Source organism: Ambystoma mexicanum, chromosome 5q, assembly GCF_040938575.1.
Source record: "Ambystoma mexicanum isolate Mex_15411 chromosome 5q, UKY_AmexF1_1, whole genome shotgun sequence".
Lineage (NCBI taxonomy): Eukaryota > Metazoa > Chordata > Amphibia > Caudata > Ambystomatidae > Ambystoma > Ambystoma mexicanum.
Genome location: NC_090933.1, coordinates 397928098 through 397947580, shown reverse-complemented (window position 1 = coordinate 397947580; position 19483 = coordinate 397928098). Strand labels below are relative to the sequence as shown.

At 44.0% G+C, this 19483-nt stretch overlaps 1 protein-coding gene across 5 annotated transcripts in view; it reads right to left on the bottom strand.

Moving 5' to 3' along the window:
* The window catches only part of GREB1L (GREB1 like retinoic acid receptor coactivator), a 1340557-nt gene that overhangs the window by 272543 nt on the left and 1048531 nt on the right, over positions 1-19483 (bottom strand). For 4 of the 5 annotated variants that reach the window (XM_069620882.1, XM_069620883.1, XM_069620884.1 and 1 more), the window contains exon 9: positions 913-1053. The exons of the other annotated variant lie outside the window; for it this stretch is intronic. In XM_069620882.1, coding sequence (XP_069476983.1) covers positions 913-1053 — 141 coding nt within the window. The remainder of the gene's footprint in view (positions 1-912; positions 1054-19483) is intronic. 5 annotated transcript variants of the gene reach the window in all.

Here is a 19483-nt window from a genome sequence, read left to right as displayed (position 1 = left end):
GATAGTAAAAATGACTAAATACATATAACTGCACCCAAAATCATAAGGGATCAAAAAGGAACGCAACAAGGACTCCCTTCCCTTTACACTTTTAATGGCAAACTTTATTCACAAAACTATAGAGGTACAAAAAATGAACACTCCAATTCAGAATGACAAATATCAGCATAAAACATGAATTTATAAAGCCTATGGGTTTAGTTTCTTCAGCGCATCAGGTTGCAGAAATATTATAGTTTCCTTAATTAGAGTATTAATGGTTAATTAAACCTACAATTCTCACAGTTTAACTTGCATGAAGAAAGCCCAGACATTGGGCTATACAAAGAAAAGAGCACAGTGGTGCTTAGCATATCACCTACCCGGCTACTACTGCGCTCTTGTTGTGGAACCGAATCCCCCAATGAAAATACTCAAATTTCAGTGCACAATTCCCATTGTTTGCGAAGGTATACCTTGATTTCACTGAAGACCGTGCTGGCAGCCAGACAGATGCACACGACACTGTATCCGATTTACAAGCATTTTGAAGAAATGAACAATGCTTTCCAAAATACTAAAATAGATGACATCCATTTATCAATCTTTAAATTGAGGTTGCTGGTATACGATGATGCTTTCAGGGGCATGGTGATGGTAGCCTGAGGAACATTTACATCTTCCATACTACTTCCACTGTATCGCTGGCCAGATGTCTCAGTGACCTAAGCATTTGCTTCAGAGTGTTGTTCAACCTGCACATCATGGGTTCAAAACCCAGTGGGGCCGACTCATCCTTTCATGTTTATGAGTTGGACTAATGCACCACCATTACATTGGGTAATGGGAATACCTGTTAATTGAAAAACGTCTGTGGTAGCACACAACATTTTTAACAATTCGTTTTTATTACAGCACAAAAATTAAACCAACCTGAGGCAAATGCCTTCCCCATGAGCTGGCCAGGCAGTGCAAGCGGCTTCACAATGCCTTTGTTTCGTGGCAGTGATAAGTCCTGGGTTCCACTTAAATTAATAACAGCTACTGCTTTGGCTGGGCTGTATGAGGTGCACTCTGGGAAAGAAAATCTTGTGTTTAATTAAATACAAACTACAGCATCCATAATAGCATGACAGCGTGCAGTGCAGTCTTTTTTCATGACCCAGCATTTCAATACAGATTGAAATTACTACCACAAACTCAGACGTAATGACACACTAAACGACACCAATTGTTTTGATTTATTATGCTTTATTCCTATAATGCATACAAATCCATAAAGTTACACCATAGACATCAGTAACCACATAAACTAAAGTTAACATCGATTAAAACAATCAGCCAAATATTCCTTTCAGAAACAAAATACATAGGGCCTCATTACACGGAAGGCGGTGAGCCATGGCGCTATTAGCGCCATGGCTCATGCCGGTAAAATACCTGCACCGCCTTGGCGGAAAGGGGATTTACCGCCCCATTCCAAGGTTGGTGGGGCGGTAAATCCCCCTTCCGCCATTGCCCTTCCCCATTCCCATTTCTACCCCATAGGACTCTATGGGAATGGGGAAGGCGCTAATTACGGCACCGCAATTTTGCGGTGCCGTAATTAGCTCCGAGGTCCCTTAGCGGGTGGTTTTTAACGCCTGCAAAAAGCAGGCGTTAAAGCACCAACCCGCTAAGGGACCTCGTAGTAAGGCGGTAATGGTTAACGGTCACCGTTACCATTAACGGTGGCCGTAAACCATTACCGCCTTCCGTGTAATGAGGCCCATAATCTCCTATGCAAAAATGGAATTGTCAGCGCAGAAATTCATGGTATTTAATTTGTGGCTTAACTGCGGTTACGCAGTTAGCGTGTGCTTGGCACAGTCAAGGGACACGTGAACAAGAGTCTAAGACATTAGACACTGCATGGATAATCTCCAAATCATTGGTTGGTTTAAAACAAAAAGGCGTCAAATGAAGAGAATATTTTGTGCTTGCTATTCTTACATACACTTTTTATTGCTCAATATATCTAGCATACCAGCAAGCCATATTTTATGTTGAATATTGTTGGTTTCCTGCAGAACACACAAAGATTATTATAACTGGTTTACATTATGCCAGTTATCAAATTGCCACTTATCCACATAGCATCAATTCCAATTTCCATTTTGCACAATTGCCACATTCGGCAGATTTGCAATATACCCACTTGGCACACACGGCTAATTTGCACAATGGCCACTTTGCACATAATTCCCCGTTTTCATCAGGCCCTACATCATGGCTAGCTTTTGTTAGGCCCTACATCATGGCCACTTTCAATTATGTTCACTTAAACCATCATTGCTTGGCCTTAGCTACCTACTCCAAGCAGATGTGAGCATCTATGGCTGGTGCTAGAAATAAAGGGGGCGTCTGAAACCCCATGTGGAAACAAGGAAGTTGTCCTCAAATGGCAGCCAGACTGTAACCAAAAAGAGGACACAGAAGTAACAATTCTGCTCTCCAAGCAGTTTATGCCATTGGCTTGCAGGCTGGCTCAGGTGGGCTGAACTGATAGGGCGATCCAGCCAATGGCAGCCTCCAAGCAGGCCAGCCCGACTGACCGAGGGTCTCTGAATTTATGGCATGCTTACATTTCTTCTATGACTAGGTCTATTAACCACTTTGCATCGGTCTTCATGTTGCAGTGTTGGGACAGTTTATCTGAAGTTCAACGAAGGGCTTAGTAAAATCATTCAACTGAGATAGTACAAGACTCCACTCTTAGTATAATGCTGTACCACCCGAGTATATGGGAGAGTAGACAGAGCAGCCAGGCTTATCCTAGGAGGGCGAGACGACTGTAGGAAAGTAAATAGAACCTTTAGTATACAAGGGATTCAATAGAAACACTGACAACCAGAAGTATAAAAAAAGAAAGGATTATTATAAATACAAATAGGCCAAGTTAAGTCTTATGTTAAGTACTGGTCAGTTGCAAACTATTAAAAAACACACCACAATGCTTGAAGGTACACAGACCAAAGCATAAAACCTTCTTCAGAATACCGAACAGTAATTCTAGGGAAGTCAGAGCTTTTCATACACATTTAGTATAGGCCACACTTATTCATGGGAAGTAAAACCCATAGTTACTTTCTGATTACTTTACAGTAGATCAAGGGTAGTAGACCCTGTCAAATATGCAGTGACATTCAACAAATAAATCACATAATCAACCAACCCTGTTACCAGGATACTTTTCTGAATAGTGGAACACAGATTCCAGGAAGAGTATATACATATGACTACTTTGAGGAAAAAACACAGTAATTCTAGCTGAGTAAGACCTTTTTGGTGTAATAAATAATTACAGTTGATTTTCAGCTCAGTGGAACACAGTCTAAGATAAGCAATAACTCTTTACAATAATTTAGGATTGCACCAGGCAGCCCAAGGTCAGCTACACCTACAGAACACCTTTTAAGAATGGCACACGGCTATTCTAAGCAGGTAAAACCTAATGATGCAATATATTTTTTATTTATTTATTTGTAATGTGCCAGAGCCTGCAGGCATCAGGGCGCAGAGAAGAGAAACAAGACAGGTGCGAAAGATTAGAGAAGGGGAAAGAGACAGTGGTTAGCCAACACTAGTTACTCGAAGACAATGGTTGTCAGCTTTTTTCGAAAGCTAAACAAATGTTTTCAGCATGCAAAACGTTCAGAGGTTTGTTCCATAAAGTGGTAGCCTGGATGGCAAAGGACCTGCCCGTGCCTTGGGCCTGTTTTCTCCTAAGAACAGACACGCAGATAACATCGCTTGATCTAGTGGTCCTCACCTGATGATAAGCAGGAATGCAGTCTTTCAGCTAAATAAGGGCGTGGCCATATAGGTATTTGTGAACTATTGTCATAGTCTTGAAGTGGATTCGTGCTTCAACTGGGAGCCAATGCAGGCTCCTTCTGTGGGAAGAGATGAGTTCACAACTAGGTACGTTTTTGACGATACGTACCCCGTCGTTTTGTAGTACCTACAATCGCTTCAAACTGTTTTTACTGACCGCAGTCATCAAGGCCTTGCAATAGTCAATCCTTGGCATTATTAATGCATGGAAAAGTATAGCACAATTAGCCTGTGGGACGTAAGGTTTGATTAGTCTCAAGAGCCGAAGATGGTATTGGGCTTTATTTGCGACATTTTGAATGTGGGCATCCGAGCTCAATGACTCTTCAAAAGTGACACACAGTGTCTTGACCTTGCCAACTTCCTTAATAAGGTGTTTTTTAATAGTGAACGCAACATACTGACTCAAGTTTCGCTCTGGCCTGGGACCAGCCAAAAAGCATACGCTCAGTTCTAGTAGTGTTCAAGCACATCCCATTGTTAGCCATCCAGTTTTCTATTGTAGCGTAAACTTTAGTAATCCTCTCAACGTCCACTGTGTACCCACCGCCCAGCTCAAAGACAAGCTGTGTGTTTGCGGCGTAATTAATAAAACGCATGCCCAGCCTGTCCAAGAGATCGCAAAGAGGGCGGCAGTAAACATTAAAGAGGGAGGAGGACATAAAAGTGCCCTGCGGTATACCACATTTCAGTGGCTCATTAAGCGAGCAGGCTTACCCCAAACAATTCAAGGTCTTTCCAGTGACTGCTCAGAATTTTCCATTGTTCCCCTATCTTGGAGAATGGATTCTCTTCAATTATTTCATAGCAGTTGCGGTCTTTGAGGTGCGTTAGGGCCATTTGTATATAGTCTTCTGTTTTCAGTAGTACTATGTTTCCCCCTTTGTCTGAAGCTTTAACGGTAATGTCTTGATTATTTTTGAGATCCTTAAGTGCTCGAATTTGGGAGATTGAAATGTTGTTCCGTTTTGTTAGTTTGCCATTGTGGTTGGAGTTTTTGCTGATATAAATGTCTCCGAGTTCATTTTGAACTACTTTACAGAAGGTGTCAATAACGTTTTCTGGAGGTAAATTCGGTGTGAACTTTGATTTATCCTTGAGTTCGGTCTGAATTGCTAGTCCTGAAGCAATGTTTTGTTCTTCCATGAACTTGTCTACTGTGTACTGATCGTCGTCTTCTGTGATGTTAATTAGATCCACTGTATATTCAACATGTTTGACAGACAAGTCCGATGGTTCAACAATGATCTAAGTGGAGCGTTTCTTAGCTTCCATATTCGCAATGAATTCTTTCAATTTGAGCTTTCGCCATTCTCCAAGATAGGGGAACAATGGAAATTCTGAGCAGTCACTGGAAAGACCTTGAACTACTAACAGAAGAAGAATACAAATACATGATTACATCCCATCCCACCGACGATCTATTTTCTACCAAAAATCCACAAGAAATTTACCAAATTACCACCAAGCAGGCCTATCATAAATGGCATTGGATCCATCACTGAACATATTTCAGAGTATATAGACCACCAACTGCAACCCCTGGCGAACTCACTGGCATCTTACATTAGAGATACCACTCACATCATTCAACTCACAGACAACATACCTTGGAATAAAGACTACTGAATGGTAACCATGGACGTTACTTCATTGTATACAAGCATCTTACATGACAAAGGACTGAAAACCACTGAGTACTTCCTGAAAACCCGCTCCATCTCCTTCAACGATCACAACAACATGATTTTGGAAATGCTACAATTCACATTAGAGAACAACTTGTTTGTCTTCAACAAAACCCTGTACCGGCAGTCTCAAGGAACCGCCATGGGTGCAAAGTATGACCCATCATATGCAAATCTTTACATGGGACACTTTGAAATAGAATTCGCATGGCAACATCCATCATTTACTCAACTCAACAATATCATCTTTTGGGCCAGATACATTGATGACATCTTCATAATTTGGAAAGGAACAATACCAGCCCTTCAGGACTACTTCAACCATCTCAATCATAACACTTACAATCTCAAATTAACTATGGAATACAGTCAAACCACCATCAGCTTTTTGGACATCACCTTCTATATAGATAACGACACCATCTGCACAACACTTTACACCAAACCCACAGCTGTCAACAGTATTTTGCATGCAACCAGCAGCCATCCCAAACACATCATCAGAAACATACCATTTGGTGAAATCTTGAGGGTAAAAAGAAACCGCACAAAAGATGACTTTACCATCAAAGCCAAAACAACAGCAGAGAAATTCATCATGAGAGGATACCCAACCAAACTTGTCAAAAACAGTTACAAGAAATCTTTATCAAGGACAAGGCAATCACTGCTACAAGTTAAACCTAAAACCGACCCCACTACTGACATCAACAGGAAAATCAGCTTCATTACAAACTTCAGTGCTAAGAATTCAATCATTCGGAAAATTCTCACTAAATATTGGAACATTCTAAAATCAGATCCTGATCTCACGACCTTATTGGAAGCCAAACCCACCATCACATTCTAGAAAGCCAAAAATCTCAAGGACGAACTTAGTCCTTCACACTTTGAAATCAACACTACGACCCAAAACCCCAATCCACCGACTATGTGGCTACAAAAACCACTACAAGGAAATTACAAATGCGGGCAATGCTCAATCTGCAAATATTCAGACAACGCAAGAACAATTATCACCAAACCCAATGGCACCGTCTATACCATCAAACAATTCATCAACTGTAACAGCACATTTTTTATATACATCATCAAGTGCCTGTGCAACAAACAATACATTGGAAGCACGATCAGAAAACTTAAAATCAGGATTAGCGAACATATTCGAGCAATCATCAATCAGGATTTAAGATCTCCACTGGCCACCCATTTTCTACAAACACATCAACCAACCCAGATCAGCCAAATCAAATTCTTTGGAATTGTTACAATGAAACCTACCCCCCGCGGAGGCAATTTGGAACAAAAACTTAGACAACAAGAAACCCGCTGGATTTGTTTGATGGACACCTGCAACACTGGTTTAAACAGCGACCAGGAACTATGTCACTTTCTGTAGACCCACTTAAACAATATCAGGAGCATGTCACACTCCATTCATACCTATTCAACTTGTTCCCCATTACCCGCTCCGTTTCACCTATGCTCTCCTTCAAACACATGACCTTTTTTCATATATGTAGCAAAGCTAAGATGCTATGAATCACCTTCGAAGTCAACCCTATCTTATCCCACATGGAATTTTATGTAACAGTCCAAGCTCACTCATATCGAGCATGTCTCGTGCCTTCAGTTATTAATCACAATTTATCAGCGTCCTATCATTACATCCACCGTGATTCCAATACAATTTTCTCCCCTTTTCTTTTGGACTCCTTGTTTATACCTTTTGCCATCATTTATCTTTAAGTATATTCACAGCTATCACAGCCATCACCAGGTCGTACATCTTGTGTGCCTCAAATTCAACTGACTCATCCCTTTAGCTCAAACTTACCTAATAGTTGGAAAATCCGTGGATGTGCCATCCACATCCACTAATTTATTCAAATATACATACGTCTAGCAACATAACATTCTATTCATTTGTAAGACCACAACAGTGCGGAGGTGCATGCGCGCGGTGACGTCATCACGTGGACGTGCACGTGAAGTCATCGCGCGTTAGCGCACGTGCACATGGCGTCGTCGCGCATGCTTTTTACAGCAAAATTTCTACCATAAAAACACTGCACCTCTTCAGTAGGGCAGCAGATATCGGAACGGGAAGGACATTCACTCTGACATAGCGGTAAGAACTCATCTTCTCCTTTGATTTAAGTCCAACCATTCTCTGCCATTTCTTTTCAAGCATTATAATGCTTCTTTACAAGCAACTGGTCTATAAATTCTATGTACAAAACAAACATATATGTCCAGCTCTGCACTTAGGACTGTTAGCATTTTGATATATACATTTTTTTTTCTATAAACAAGGATCCTTAAACACTTATGTTTTTTACAGACCACATTTTGAGCTAAAGACCATGACAGACTACTTTTGATCAAACATAATTCACCATATTGACTACATCTATTCCACAAACATGTAAGTACCTAATGTTATACACTTGTCATCGCATTGGGTTACATTGTTTGTATGAAGCACTAGACTTAATGCTCCCCCTCATTTGACCTCCACTTCTTCCTTCTTCCTCTTAGGAGTACTAACTCATCCAACAATCCTCCTGAAGAACCGCCGTAATTACACAACGGGGAAACACGTGTTGATCATTTAGTTCTGCTCTATACCTTTCACACTGAGTCCAACACAGGACCCTTCTTTCAACAGCAATATTTCAACTTAAGAAAACTAATGGTACTCATACCGGAAATCAAGATCAATCAACCATTCAGGCCACAGCCAAATTTATGAATCCATTTCTGCAATCCTGACTTAGTGACAGCAACTAAGCATATTCCAAGTCTCAGCTAATCCACAACCTTCATTCTAACCTAGTGAAAGTAACTAAGGTTATCTCAAGCCTCAACCAATCTGCAACCTTTCTTTTTTGTAACTTGTACCATATTTTCAATGCCTAGTGCAAACAACTAAGGACATCAAAATCTGGAAATTGATTGGACTTTCATCGCAGTACAAGTGAATACAAATCAATCAGGAATCCATCATTGGCTTAGTGCAATCTAACTAAGGACAATACATTCCTGCATGGACAAAATACTTAATCCTGATAAGACTCAAATCTTAATAAGACTATTTTTTCATTTGTGTTCAACTGTCCACTTTTTCTTTTTCTTCCCTATTCAAGACCTGTTTGTCACATACGTGTTCATACTTTGAGACTTGAAATGTACAAATAAATTACTTCCTGCAAAACCTACTACTTGTGCCAACATATATCCTAATTTGAGAAGCGCGACAGGAGGGCTCTTTTTTCTTCTACCTTTTAATTTTAACCCTGGAGTGAGTGAGCCCTTTTCCTCACTCTCTCATGTATTTTGACCTGATTTGAATTATGCGTTTCCTTTGTTTTTGGAGTCTGACAAACTCCATAGGCATCTACTTTTTGTATGGCAACACAAGGCACCTTCAGTGCAGTGTCACAGAAGTCCTTTCGATTTCTCACAAGGTTCAAATACCTTTTCTTGTGTGAACTACTGTTCTCAAGAATAGTAAAGTGAAATTGACTTTACTTACCTTTTCTCTTTGTAGGTCCAGCACACACCATTTTATTTCGAGTGCTGGGGGTTACTTAGTAGCCCATGTTCTTACCTACTCATGTAAAATGTTTTATGTTCCCCTCACTGCTTTAAATGGCTGGTGGCAATGGTTTAATTTTCCTACCACTGTGCTTTTCTACCGCAGGCTGACTCCTCAGCTGCAGTATAGCACCCATGGGTGATCATTGTGTAAAAATGGTCCCGGTCGTCTTTTTTTATGCCATTTTCTGTGAGGTCTTTCTTGGGTTTTACTCTGCCCGCCAAGCTAGTTTTGGTCCCTTTGTTCGTTTTGCCTTTGGCGGGCTTCAGTGCTGAAACCTGCTTCTGACTCCAGTGTGTCTGGAAGGGCAGGAAATGAGGGTGGTTCCCGAAACACCCCTGTCCTTTGTGTCTATGAGTGCCTGAATACACCCAGTCCTGACTGGCTGGCCTTCTAGGACAGCCACCTGTTAGGGAGAATTCTCAGAAATGTGCTAATTCCCTCCACCTTAGAGACCCCCAGCAACTTTGCTGGATTTTGAGGACTTGATTTATTTACCTGGAGAGAGCGAGACCCCTTTTCCCCTACTCTCTCATGTATTTTAATGTGATTTTTGAACTCTGTTTCTTTTGGTTGTGGAGTCTGACAAACTCCATAGGCATCATCTTTTACATTGTGTCACATAGCACCTTCAATGCAGTGACACAGGGAAGTCTTCCAGACTTCCCCAAGGTTTAAATACCTTCTCTGGGATAAACTGCTGTTTCCCAGAGCAGTAAAGTGAAATTGACTTTACTTCCATTTATAACTTTCTAGACCCAGCACACACTATCTTACAATAGGATGCGGGAGGGATTACTTAGTATCCCCTTGGTCTAGATTCTCATGTAACAATTTTATGTTCCCCTTTCCTCACTTAATGGCTGGTGGCAGAGGTTTACTTTTAACTACTGTGGTGTACATTTACTGCAGGCTGCGTTCGCAGCTGCAGAAAAGCACACAAGGGAGCCATTTTTGTCAAAATGGCCCCGGTCGTCTTTTTTCGCCATTTCTTTGTGGAAAGGTCCTTTTTGAGATTTACTCTGCGCGGCAAATCAGGTTTGGTCCCTTTGTTCGCTTTGCCTTTGGCGGGATTCACGAGAGAAGCCAGCCTCTGGCTCCAAGGTGTCTGGTGGGGGCAGAAGTGAGGGAGGTGGCGGGCTTCAGGAGTGAAGACCGCCTCTGGTGCCCGAGTGTCTGGGGTGGGCAGGAAGTGAGGGAGGTGCCTGAAACTCCCTGTGCTTAGTCTCCTAGGAGACCCAAATGCACTCTATAGTGATTGGCCGGCTGGCTGTCTGTCAAGGACAGCCAGCCTGCTGGGTGACTGACAGCTATGCTGGAATGAATGGGAGAGAACTGAATAAAAGGCAAGGCTTTTGGCTTGGAAGGAAGAGTCGACCACTGGACGAAGGAACCGAAGAAGAACTTGAAGAAGACGCCTGCTGCAACTCCTGGACCGTTGGTTTGCCCGGTGATGCTCTGCTGCTGTGCTATGCTGAAACTCCAAATTCGTATAAATAGAGAAACCCCTGCAAGGATGACTTCTCCCATTGAGTTGGTGGGACCAATCAACTTCAAAGCAAGCCACCTGGACATTCTCTCGGAGCTGGTAGCATTTCCACAGAGTTTCTGCTGGAAACCGAAATGCCAGGGATAGCAACACAAGATTATGTGCGTTTCTTTTAAGTTGGCCAAGAGCTCCAAGAAGATCCTCCGGACTCCCAGGAAGCAGGACTGACCGAGCCCCCTCAACAGAGTGCGGGACCCCAGAAGCAAGGAAAGTCCATCTCGACAGCCAGAAACTGTGGTGTTGCTATTTGCGGTAGTCGCGAGCTGAATCACTGAAGTGCCAATTGTATGAAGCTTGCCAGTTGCGAGCGGTGACCGTCCCATTGCAGTGCAGGAGTCCCCAGAAGTCCCCCCTCTTGTCCCCACGACTGAGGCCCAGGAACAGTGAGAGCTGCACAGGAACAACATTGTCTGATCTCCGAACTGCATTGATAGCAGGGCCTCTGTGCCCAAATTACATTGTCTGATCTCCAAACTGCATTGATAGGCCTCTCTCCCACTATACAGGTGTCTCAAACTTAGCAGGGCCTCTGCGCCCAAATTGCATTGTGTGATCCCCAAACTGCATTGATAGGCCTCTCTCCCACTATACAGGTGTCTCAGACTTAGCAGGGCCTCTGCTTCCAAATTGCATTGTGTGATCCCCAAACTGCATTGATAGCAGGGCATCTGTGTCCAAGTTGCATTGTCTGATCCCCCAAACTGCATTGTTAGCAGGGCCTCTGTGCCCAAATTGCATTGTGTGATCCCCAAACTGCATTAATAGCAGGGCGTCTGTGCCCAAATTGCATTGTATGATCTCCAAACTGCATTGATAGGCCTCTCTCTCTCCCACTATACAGGTGTCTCAAACTTAGCAGGACCTCTGTGCACAAATTGCACTGTGTGATCTCCAAACTGCATTGATAGCAGGGCCTCTGTGCGCAAATTGCATTGGATGATCTCCAAACTGCATTGATAGGCCTCTCTCCCACTATACAGGTGTCTCAAACTTAGCAGGGCCTCTGCACCCAAATTGCATTGTGTGATCCCCAAACTGCATTGATCAGCCTCTCTCCCGCTATACAGGTGTCTCAGACTTAGCAGGGCCTCTGCGCCCAAATTGCATTGTGTGATCCCCAAATTGCATTGATAGCAGGGCCTCTGTGCCCAAATTACATTGTGTGATCCCCAAACTGCATTGGTAGCAGGGCCTCTGTGCCCAAATTACATTGTGTGATCCCCAAACTGCATTGATAGCAGGGCCTCTGTGCCCAAATTGCATTGTCTGCTCTCCAAACTGCATTGATAGCAGGGCCTCTGTGCCCAAATTGCATTGTCTGCTCTCCAAAGTGCATTGATAGGCCTCTCTCCCACTATACAGGTGTCTCAAACTTAGCAGGGCCTCTGTGCCCAAATTACACTGGGTGATCTCCAAACTGCATTGATAGGCCTCTCTCCCACTATACAGGTATCTCAAATCTACCTCACTCTCAAATTTAGCTAACTCTTAAGTCACCAGTGAATTACGGTGGGGGGTCACTCTGACTAGGGCCGCTCGCATCACAAGGCGAAAGTCCAAGCTGTGCCCGTCCAAGCCACCCTCCAACCAGCAGGTACCCTTCCCAACCCTCACAGCCTGCTCACCACAGTGAACCGCGCTCAGGGAGACGGACAATAAAGAGAGCCACTGATAACACCCAACTTAATAACCCTTACCACCACCTCCCCCCCCCTAGGACAGCGACTGAACGAGTCGCCAACTCCAGCTGGAATACCACCTACAGATGGAGCCCAAACTAATAGCAGACACCCCCCTCACCCGCCACTACACCACAAGACAACCAGACCAAAGCAGGACAAACTAGACGTAACCAAACAAAGACTAAACAACTCTCAATCGTACAATGCCGCGCAAACAACCCATTCCAAGGAAAAGACGAAGAGATGAAAGAACAAACACTCCAGAACAGCAACTTAGAACAACAACCATAGACTGGATCCCCACAGACAAGAACACAAACCGAGGCAACTCAGAGAAGAGAAAAATCCCTCTGACTCCATACCTCGCAGACAACTGGCCACCACGGCAATCCAATCCCACATTTGAAGCAGCAACATCAAACAACCTAACCCAAGCAAATAGAAGAAGGATGACCAACACAAACAACAAACAGACGACCGACGCAATAACCCCCTACATCACCAAAGCAAGAGGAACTTCCAATCAACAACCACAACTCCCGGAAGACGAATGCGATGAACACACAAAAAACCCCAAGACAAAACCTAGAAGAGCTCTTTGAAGACGCCGACACCCTGAATCCCACAGCCCAACAAGCAACCGACCAGGAAGAAAACCTCAACACTGAACAGAAGTCTACCTCGACGAAGCCCAAACCAAACAACACCTCCAAACTTCACTGCAATCTAATAAACGCAAGATCCATGACAAAACACTCAACAGAGATCTTCGACCTACTCGACGACAACAGCATTGACATCCTATTCATCACAGAAACATGGCTGGACGACAACTACAAAATCACACTCCAAAGCTGCCTTCTGACCGACTTCAAATGCCTACAAATAAACAGAAAAAACAAAAAAGGAGGAGGCATCGCTATAGCATTCAAAGAACACCTGAAAATAAAAACTGACGAACCACTCAAAATCCTCAACTGCGAAACCATGGTAATACACCTAACATCAAGCCCAAAAACCAACATCAAATTCATCCTGGTATCCAGACCGCCAACATATGATGCAACATTCGTCGATAACGGTTTATAGTGATCATTTAGAATAACATTATGTCGAAAGTCATAATGTCGAAAAAATAAGTCGACTTTTTTTTTCCAAATGTCTATTATTTGTTCCCCCCCAAACCCCCCTTTTTTGTAATTTTTGTTTTTGTTTTACCCCCTTTTTTTTCTTGCGGAACCCAAAAAAAACATGTAAATAAAAAAGGAAAACATTTGAGAAAATAAATGTTGGCCTTTTTTTTCGACATTATAACTTTCGACATAATGCTTCCGACTTTTTCACTGCACACCGTCGATAACTTCATAGAAGCCATCACCAACTTAGCCATCAACCACGAACACCTAATCATCCTGGGGGACTTCAATATCTGGTTTGAAGACAGCCACGCCAACTCCCAAAACTCACTAATTGAACCACTCAGCACCATGAAACGATGACAACTAGTCAAAGGAGCAACGCACTCGGCAGGACACACCCTAGACGCAATTTTCGCCAAAGAAAAACTCATCACCACGGCACCTCCGATACAAATACTGTGGAGCGACCATCTCATCATCCCATTCGTGATCACTCTGCCTACCCAAGCCTACATCCAACATCCGAAACTCACAACCACCACCAAAAGAAACTGGAAACACGTCAAAGAAAGCAACCTATTCGAACAACTGGAATTAACGAAACCCTCAACTACAGAACTGGAGCTAGCGGACCTAGACGGGAAAGCAGAGATACTGCACAAATGGATCGCGGATACAATAGATAAGATCGCCCCAGAAAAACCGTTCACCCCAAAAAGAGCAATGGCAAAATGGTTCACCCCACTATTAAACGACATGAAAAAGGAAAACAAAAAGATGGAATTGGAATGGAGGAAAGAATACAACCCAGGGGAAAAAACACTGTACCAGAAACAAATCCACGCATACAAGAAGTTCAAAATGCAAAAGGCAAAGAGAAGACATTACGATGACAGAATCAACAATGCCACCAACACACAAAAAGAAATGTTCAGCATCATTGAAGAAATGAGAAACCCACCAGGCTGCGATAACACCCCAACCCCCTCAGAAAAACTATGCAGACCTGGCAGACCACTTCAAGAAAAAAAATCAATGACATCTGACAAACCATACAAAAGCGACCAACCAACCACAACACACAACCCAACGAACCTAACACGGAACCACAGCACAAACTCCAAAGCTTCCCTGAAATATCAGCAGAGGCATTCGCAATGCTGGTTAAACGAAGCAAGAAAGCGGGATCACCCATGGACCCCTGTTGTCACGACCCTCACCCAAAACCCCATCTGGGAAACCCATTGGCCAGGTGGAGTCAGGACTCGGGCCTCTAGAGCCTGGCATCCTCTTCAAAAGCCCTCATGGGGCCAGTCCTGGCACCTATGGCGCCAGGCACATACACCATGAAAAACAATGTGCTTGGGAACTACTTTATTGTATTGTCAGCCAACATGGCGGCATCCTCATAGCTTGGTTCCTAAGAACCAAGCTATGCGGTCTAGAGTTTTGGGTGTGGTAGCCTAGCGACTACTTTACCTGGACTATTTTGTTGGGGCTATTTAAACCACACTCGAGCAAGACAACACGCTTCGCGTTACTTTGCAGCTTGCAACGTGACGCTCACCGTGTCCAGCTATTCCCTCGAACCTTGGAGAAGCAAAACCTGCAAGGAGACAATAGGAACATCATTAGCAGCAGCATCTTACCTGCAGTCTTCATCTTTAAACACTCGCAGCTACTGAGAACAGCTTCCTCGAATCTGCACGCCTCCCAGACAGAATGACATGAAAAAGGAAGATAGAGGCAACATTAAAGAAAGCAGTAGAGACATTTACAAATTACAAACTGCTCAAAAGGCTTACCTGGCTGGTCACCTCTTGGCTGGCACCACTCCGGACATTTCACTCACGCTGAATAACACCGCAACCTACAAGGAAGGAAAAGACAGGTTAGCAAAGGCAAAACTTTGCAGCGCTGCGCATAGCGCTTACTTACCGCATCATAGCGTTCTTAATGCGCCATCATTTACCAGCGGGGCTTAACCATAGCCAGTTCGCCGCGCTGAAGCCCCCCATACCCAAGGGAGAATAAAGACATTTTAAACAAAGAAAGGCATGCAGAATAGCAACAAAACTAAAGAACAGCAATAAGACCTACCTGAACAATATCAAACGGGCCGGCGTCAGTGAAGTAACTGGACCGATTTCGCCCATGAAAGACAACGCGCCCCTGCAAAGAAGGCAGGTCGTAGAGCACGCCTAATTCTACCACAAGGTGAGGAGAGGGCGCCAGAGGGACTGAAATCATACGGGGGTCGAGGGAGTTTACTTACCCTAGTCGGTCAGTCTTGAACACAGTCCTCCTGTATTTTCAGGCAGAAGCTTCCCCGCAGACCACATCAGGGCAAAGCTGAGAAGCATACCAGCGAGTAACCCGGCTGGGTGGCGTCCCTGTGGATACCAGGTGAGCATAACACCTGTCCCCCAGACATCTACAAATCACTCCTCGCGCAAGGATCACCAGCAGAACACTACAGAAACCTTCTAAATCTATCACTATCAACAGGCACTGTACCGAAGATCTTCAAATCAGCATACATCAAGCCACTCCTGAAAAACACAAGTGGTGACGTAGATGACCTTTCCAACAACAGGCCGATCTCTAACATCCTCTACCCAGCAAAACCTCTAGAAACTTACGTATATAAACTAACCCAAGAACATGTAGAAAAACACCATCTGCTGGACCAAGCTCAAATCGGTTTCCGACCAGCGAGAGGAACAGAAACAGCACTACTATCCATCTGGGACGACCTCAAATCTAACGCAGACTCAAACACTACCTCAGCCCTTATTCTGCTCGACCTCTCCGCCGCCTTTGACACAGTTAGGCACGACACCCTGACCAAAAGACTAGAAGACATAGGCATAACAGACACAGCACTACGTTGGACCAAATCATTCCTAGCAGACAGAACGGAAACCGTATGGATAAAACCTTTCAAATCCACGCCACGAGCTAACGACTGTGAAGTGCCTCAAGGATCCTCACTATCTCCACTATATTTCAACATCAGTCAGACTCCGGTCATCGGAATCTTTAAAAAAATACTACATTACATGTTACAACTACGCAGATGACACTCAGATCATCTACAAAATCAAAGACACCGATGCCGACCACTCGACTCTAACTGACTGTCTAAAAGAAGTCTTCAACTGGATGGATGCCAACAACCTGAAAATCAACCCAGGAAAGGCAGAAATCACGATCGTATCAAAAGACCAAGAGAACGAAACCACCATCCCATGGCCTACGGAAATGGGAAACGCACCAACACCATCGAAGGTAGTAAAAAATCTGGGAGTCCTAATGGACAACACCCTAACCCTGGAACCACAAATAAATGCAACAGTGAAGAAATGCTTTTTTCTTCTTCCACACAGCAAGAAGAATTATACCTTTCCTCTCCTTCACGCACAAAACACTCACTATCATGTCAAAAATCGACTATGCAAACAGCCTCTACCTCGGAATACCAGAATACCTCCTGAAGAAACTGCAACGGATCCAACGGAGCAGCAAGACTACGCCTCAAACTATCCAGAAGAGACCACATCACTCCAGCCCTAAACACACTACACTGGCTCCCAGTAAAACACTGCATCACCTTCAAAACAATGTGCATAACGCAAAGGGCAATCAGCGGACAAGGAGCAGAATTCCTACAAAAGAAAATAACAGTCTACAAACCAACGAGACCCCTCCGATCAAGCAACGAAATCTGCTTGGAACTCAAACCATACCTTAACAAAAAACTTGGAGGCACCTCCTTCTACCACTTAGCTGCAAAAACCTGGAACATCCCAAAAGAAATAAACACTGAAGATCACCTAAAATTCAGAAAATCACGAAAAACCTGGCTCTTCAACACCACAGACTAAATCTGGAAACCAAAAACCGGAAAAAGGATGACTAAACCGGAAAGGACACGGACATCCCCGACCCAAGAGGGCAACCGCACGGCACCTGGACGGGTGACACCGGATAGACTGGAACACAGGCGGCATGCACAGAAACTGAGTCAGCTACACCGACAATCCAACCAACACTTTCGCCCGCCCCTTAGTTACAACCAGGCACCACAGTGGTGTGGAATTGTCGAGATATTGGCAATCACCACACTACCCGAGAGGTTGACATTGGCAGGAGTATGAAGGGAGGATAAAGGGAACTATGAGAGAGCATGTTAGAGGTGGCGGCCAGAGGAGTAAGGAACCTTATATGCCAGTCGGACTCAGATCAGGACAGAGCCGCATCAGGGGAGACTACGCAAGCCGAGCGCCTCAACTCAGGATAGAGACGCAAACTAACCAACCCTACTAACAATTTCCCTTTCTGCATACACCTCTCAAACTCCAAACCAAACACAACCAAAACCTACAGCACAACAAACCGCACAAACTTCACTACATCGCAACAACAAAACAATAACAGTCCTGCACAACAGTACACAAATACTACTGGCTGCAAACATCCCAGAGCCAGCCAACGGACCCACCGGGCTGAGGCCGCCAACAGCACATCATTGCTCTCTTGCACTTTTCCTGCTGCCTCCCACTAACTCAACCTCCCCTCCTCTTTCAGAGCCGCCAGAGCGCCAGGGGACCACTCCGGTGGTGATAGTGCGCGGTACAAATGTCCTTTAACATTAACATCTGCTGCACTTTTTCTTCAATCCAAAGGTACTGTAAAGTCTGAGCGAACTTACCTCTTATTGTAGAGTTGCTTGCATCTTCTACTACTCACAAGCCTAAACAGCTTGTGGCCCTACATTGATTCTTCTTTTCTTCAAAGACTTCTAAAACATTGTGCAAAGACTTTCTCTACTTACCCACCAGATGTGCTTCAGCTCATATAAACATTTGCCCATGGACTGTGGCTTAACCTGTTATACTAAATGTCTCTGCTTACGGGATCCAAAAGTATTTGCCCGATTAAGAATATTTGTGATGTCTTGTTTGTCCTAATAACCTTTTCCTTTGACCAAGTTCCAAGAGTGTTCTAAATTCAAGCAGTAAAATATTAATGTCCCCAGTACCCTAGCTATTAAAGTCACCTGAGGGTGTAGGTTGTGACTGTGGGCCATCCCAAAAGGGTCTTTACTGATTTAGAAACTAAGAGTGTGTAGTTTTGAAATGTATTTGTGTGTTGGTTTTATATTGCTCCCTTCTGAAGAAGGCTTATTCTAACTGACTGATAAATTAATAATTGATTATTCAAGAAACCGTGTGTGTAATTGTCTATTTGAATACTTGTCACTGTGACTCTCTATGCAACTCCCCCACTGCTTACATTGACCCCTCTCGAGATAAGCCTGGCTGCTAAATACGCTACCAACCTGTGTAGTACACACTTATACCAAAGGTTGGGTTCCTATTGCCAAGAGGTCAGGGTTGTTGTAGTGCACCCAAAGGGTACTGAATTCAATCTTGCCTAACACCACCCTGCTGTTTCAGTGACAGCCTCGGCTGTGCATGAATGGGAGAAACCTGCTTAAAAAGTTAAGGGTTTTGGGACTGAAGACAGAGTCGACCACTGGGAAGAACAACCCGACGAAGAAACCATGAACAAAGCAGGAACACCAGAATTGAGTGCATCGTTTTTACGCCAGACCTGAGCTCCAGGAAGATTCTCTGGACTCCCTCGAAGCATGGCTGACCAAGCCTAAGCCATCCAACAGAGTGCTGTACCCCAGAAGCAAGGAAAGCCTACAAGGTGTCCAAGAACTGCAGTGGTGCTTTTGGCGAGAAGCTGAAACCGCAAAGTGCAGCTGATCTGAACTTTGCCCATTGCTGCTGCCAACCTTCTAATCTTAGTGCAGGAGACCCCAGACGTCCTCCCTCTTGTCTCCACGAACAAAGCCCAGGAACAACAGGATCTGCCATACTACAACAGGGACAGAAGCCAGCTGGAACCAATTTCTTCAGACCTAAGGTACTGTCTGTGAATTAAGGGGTACTTAC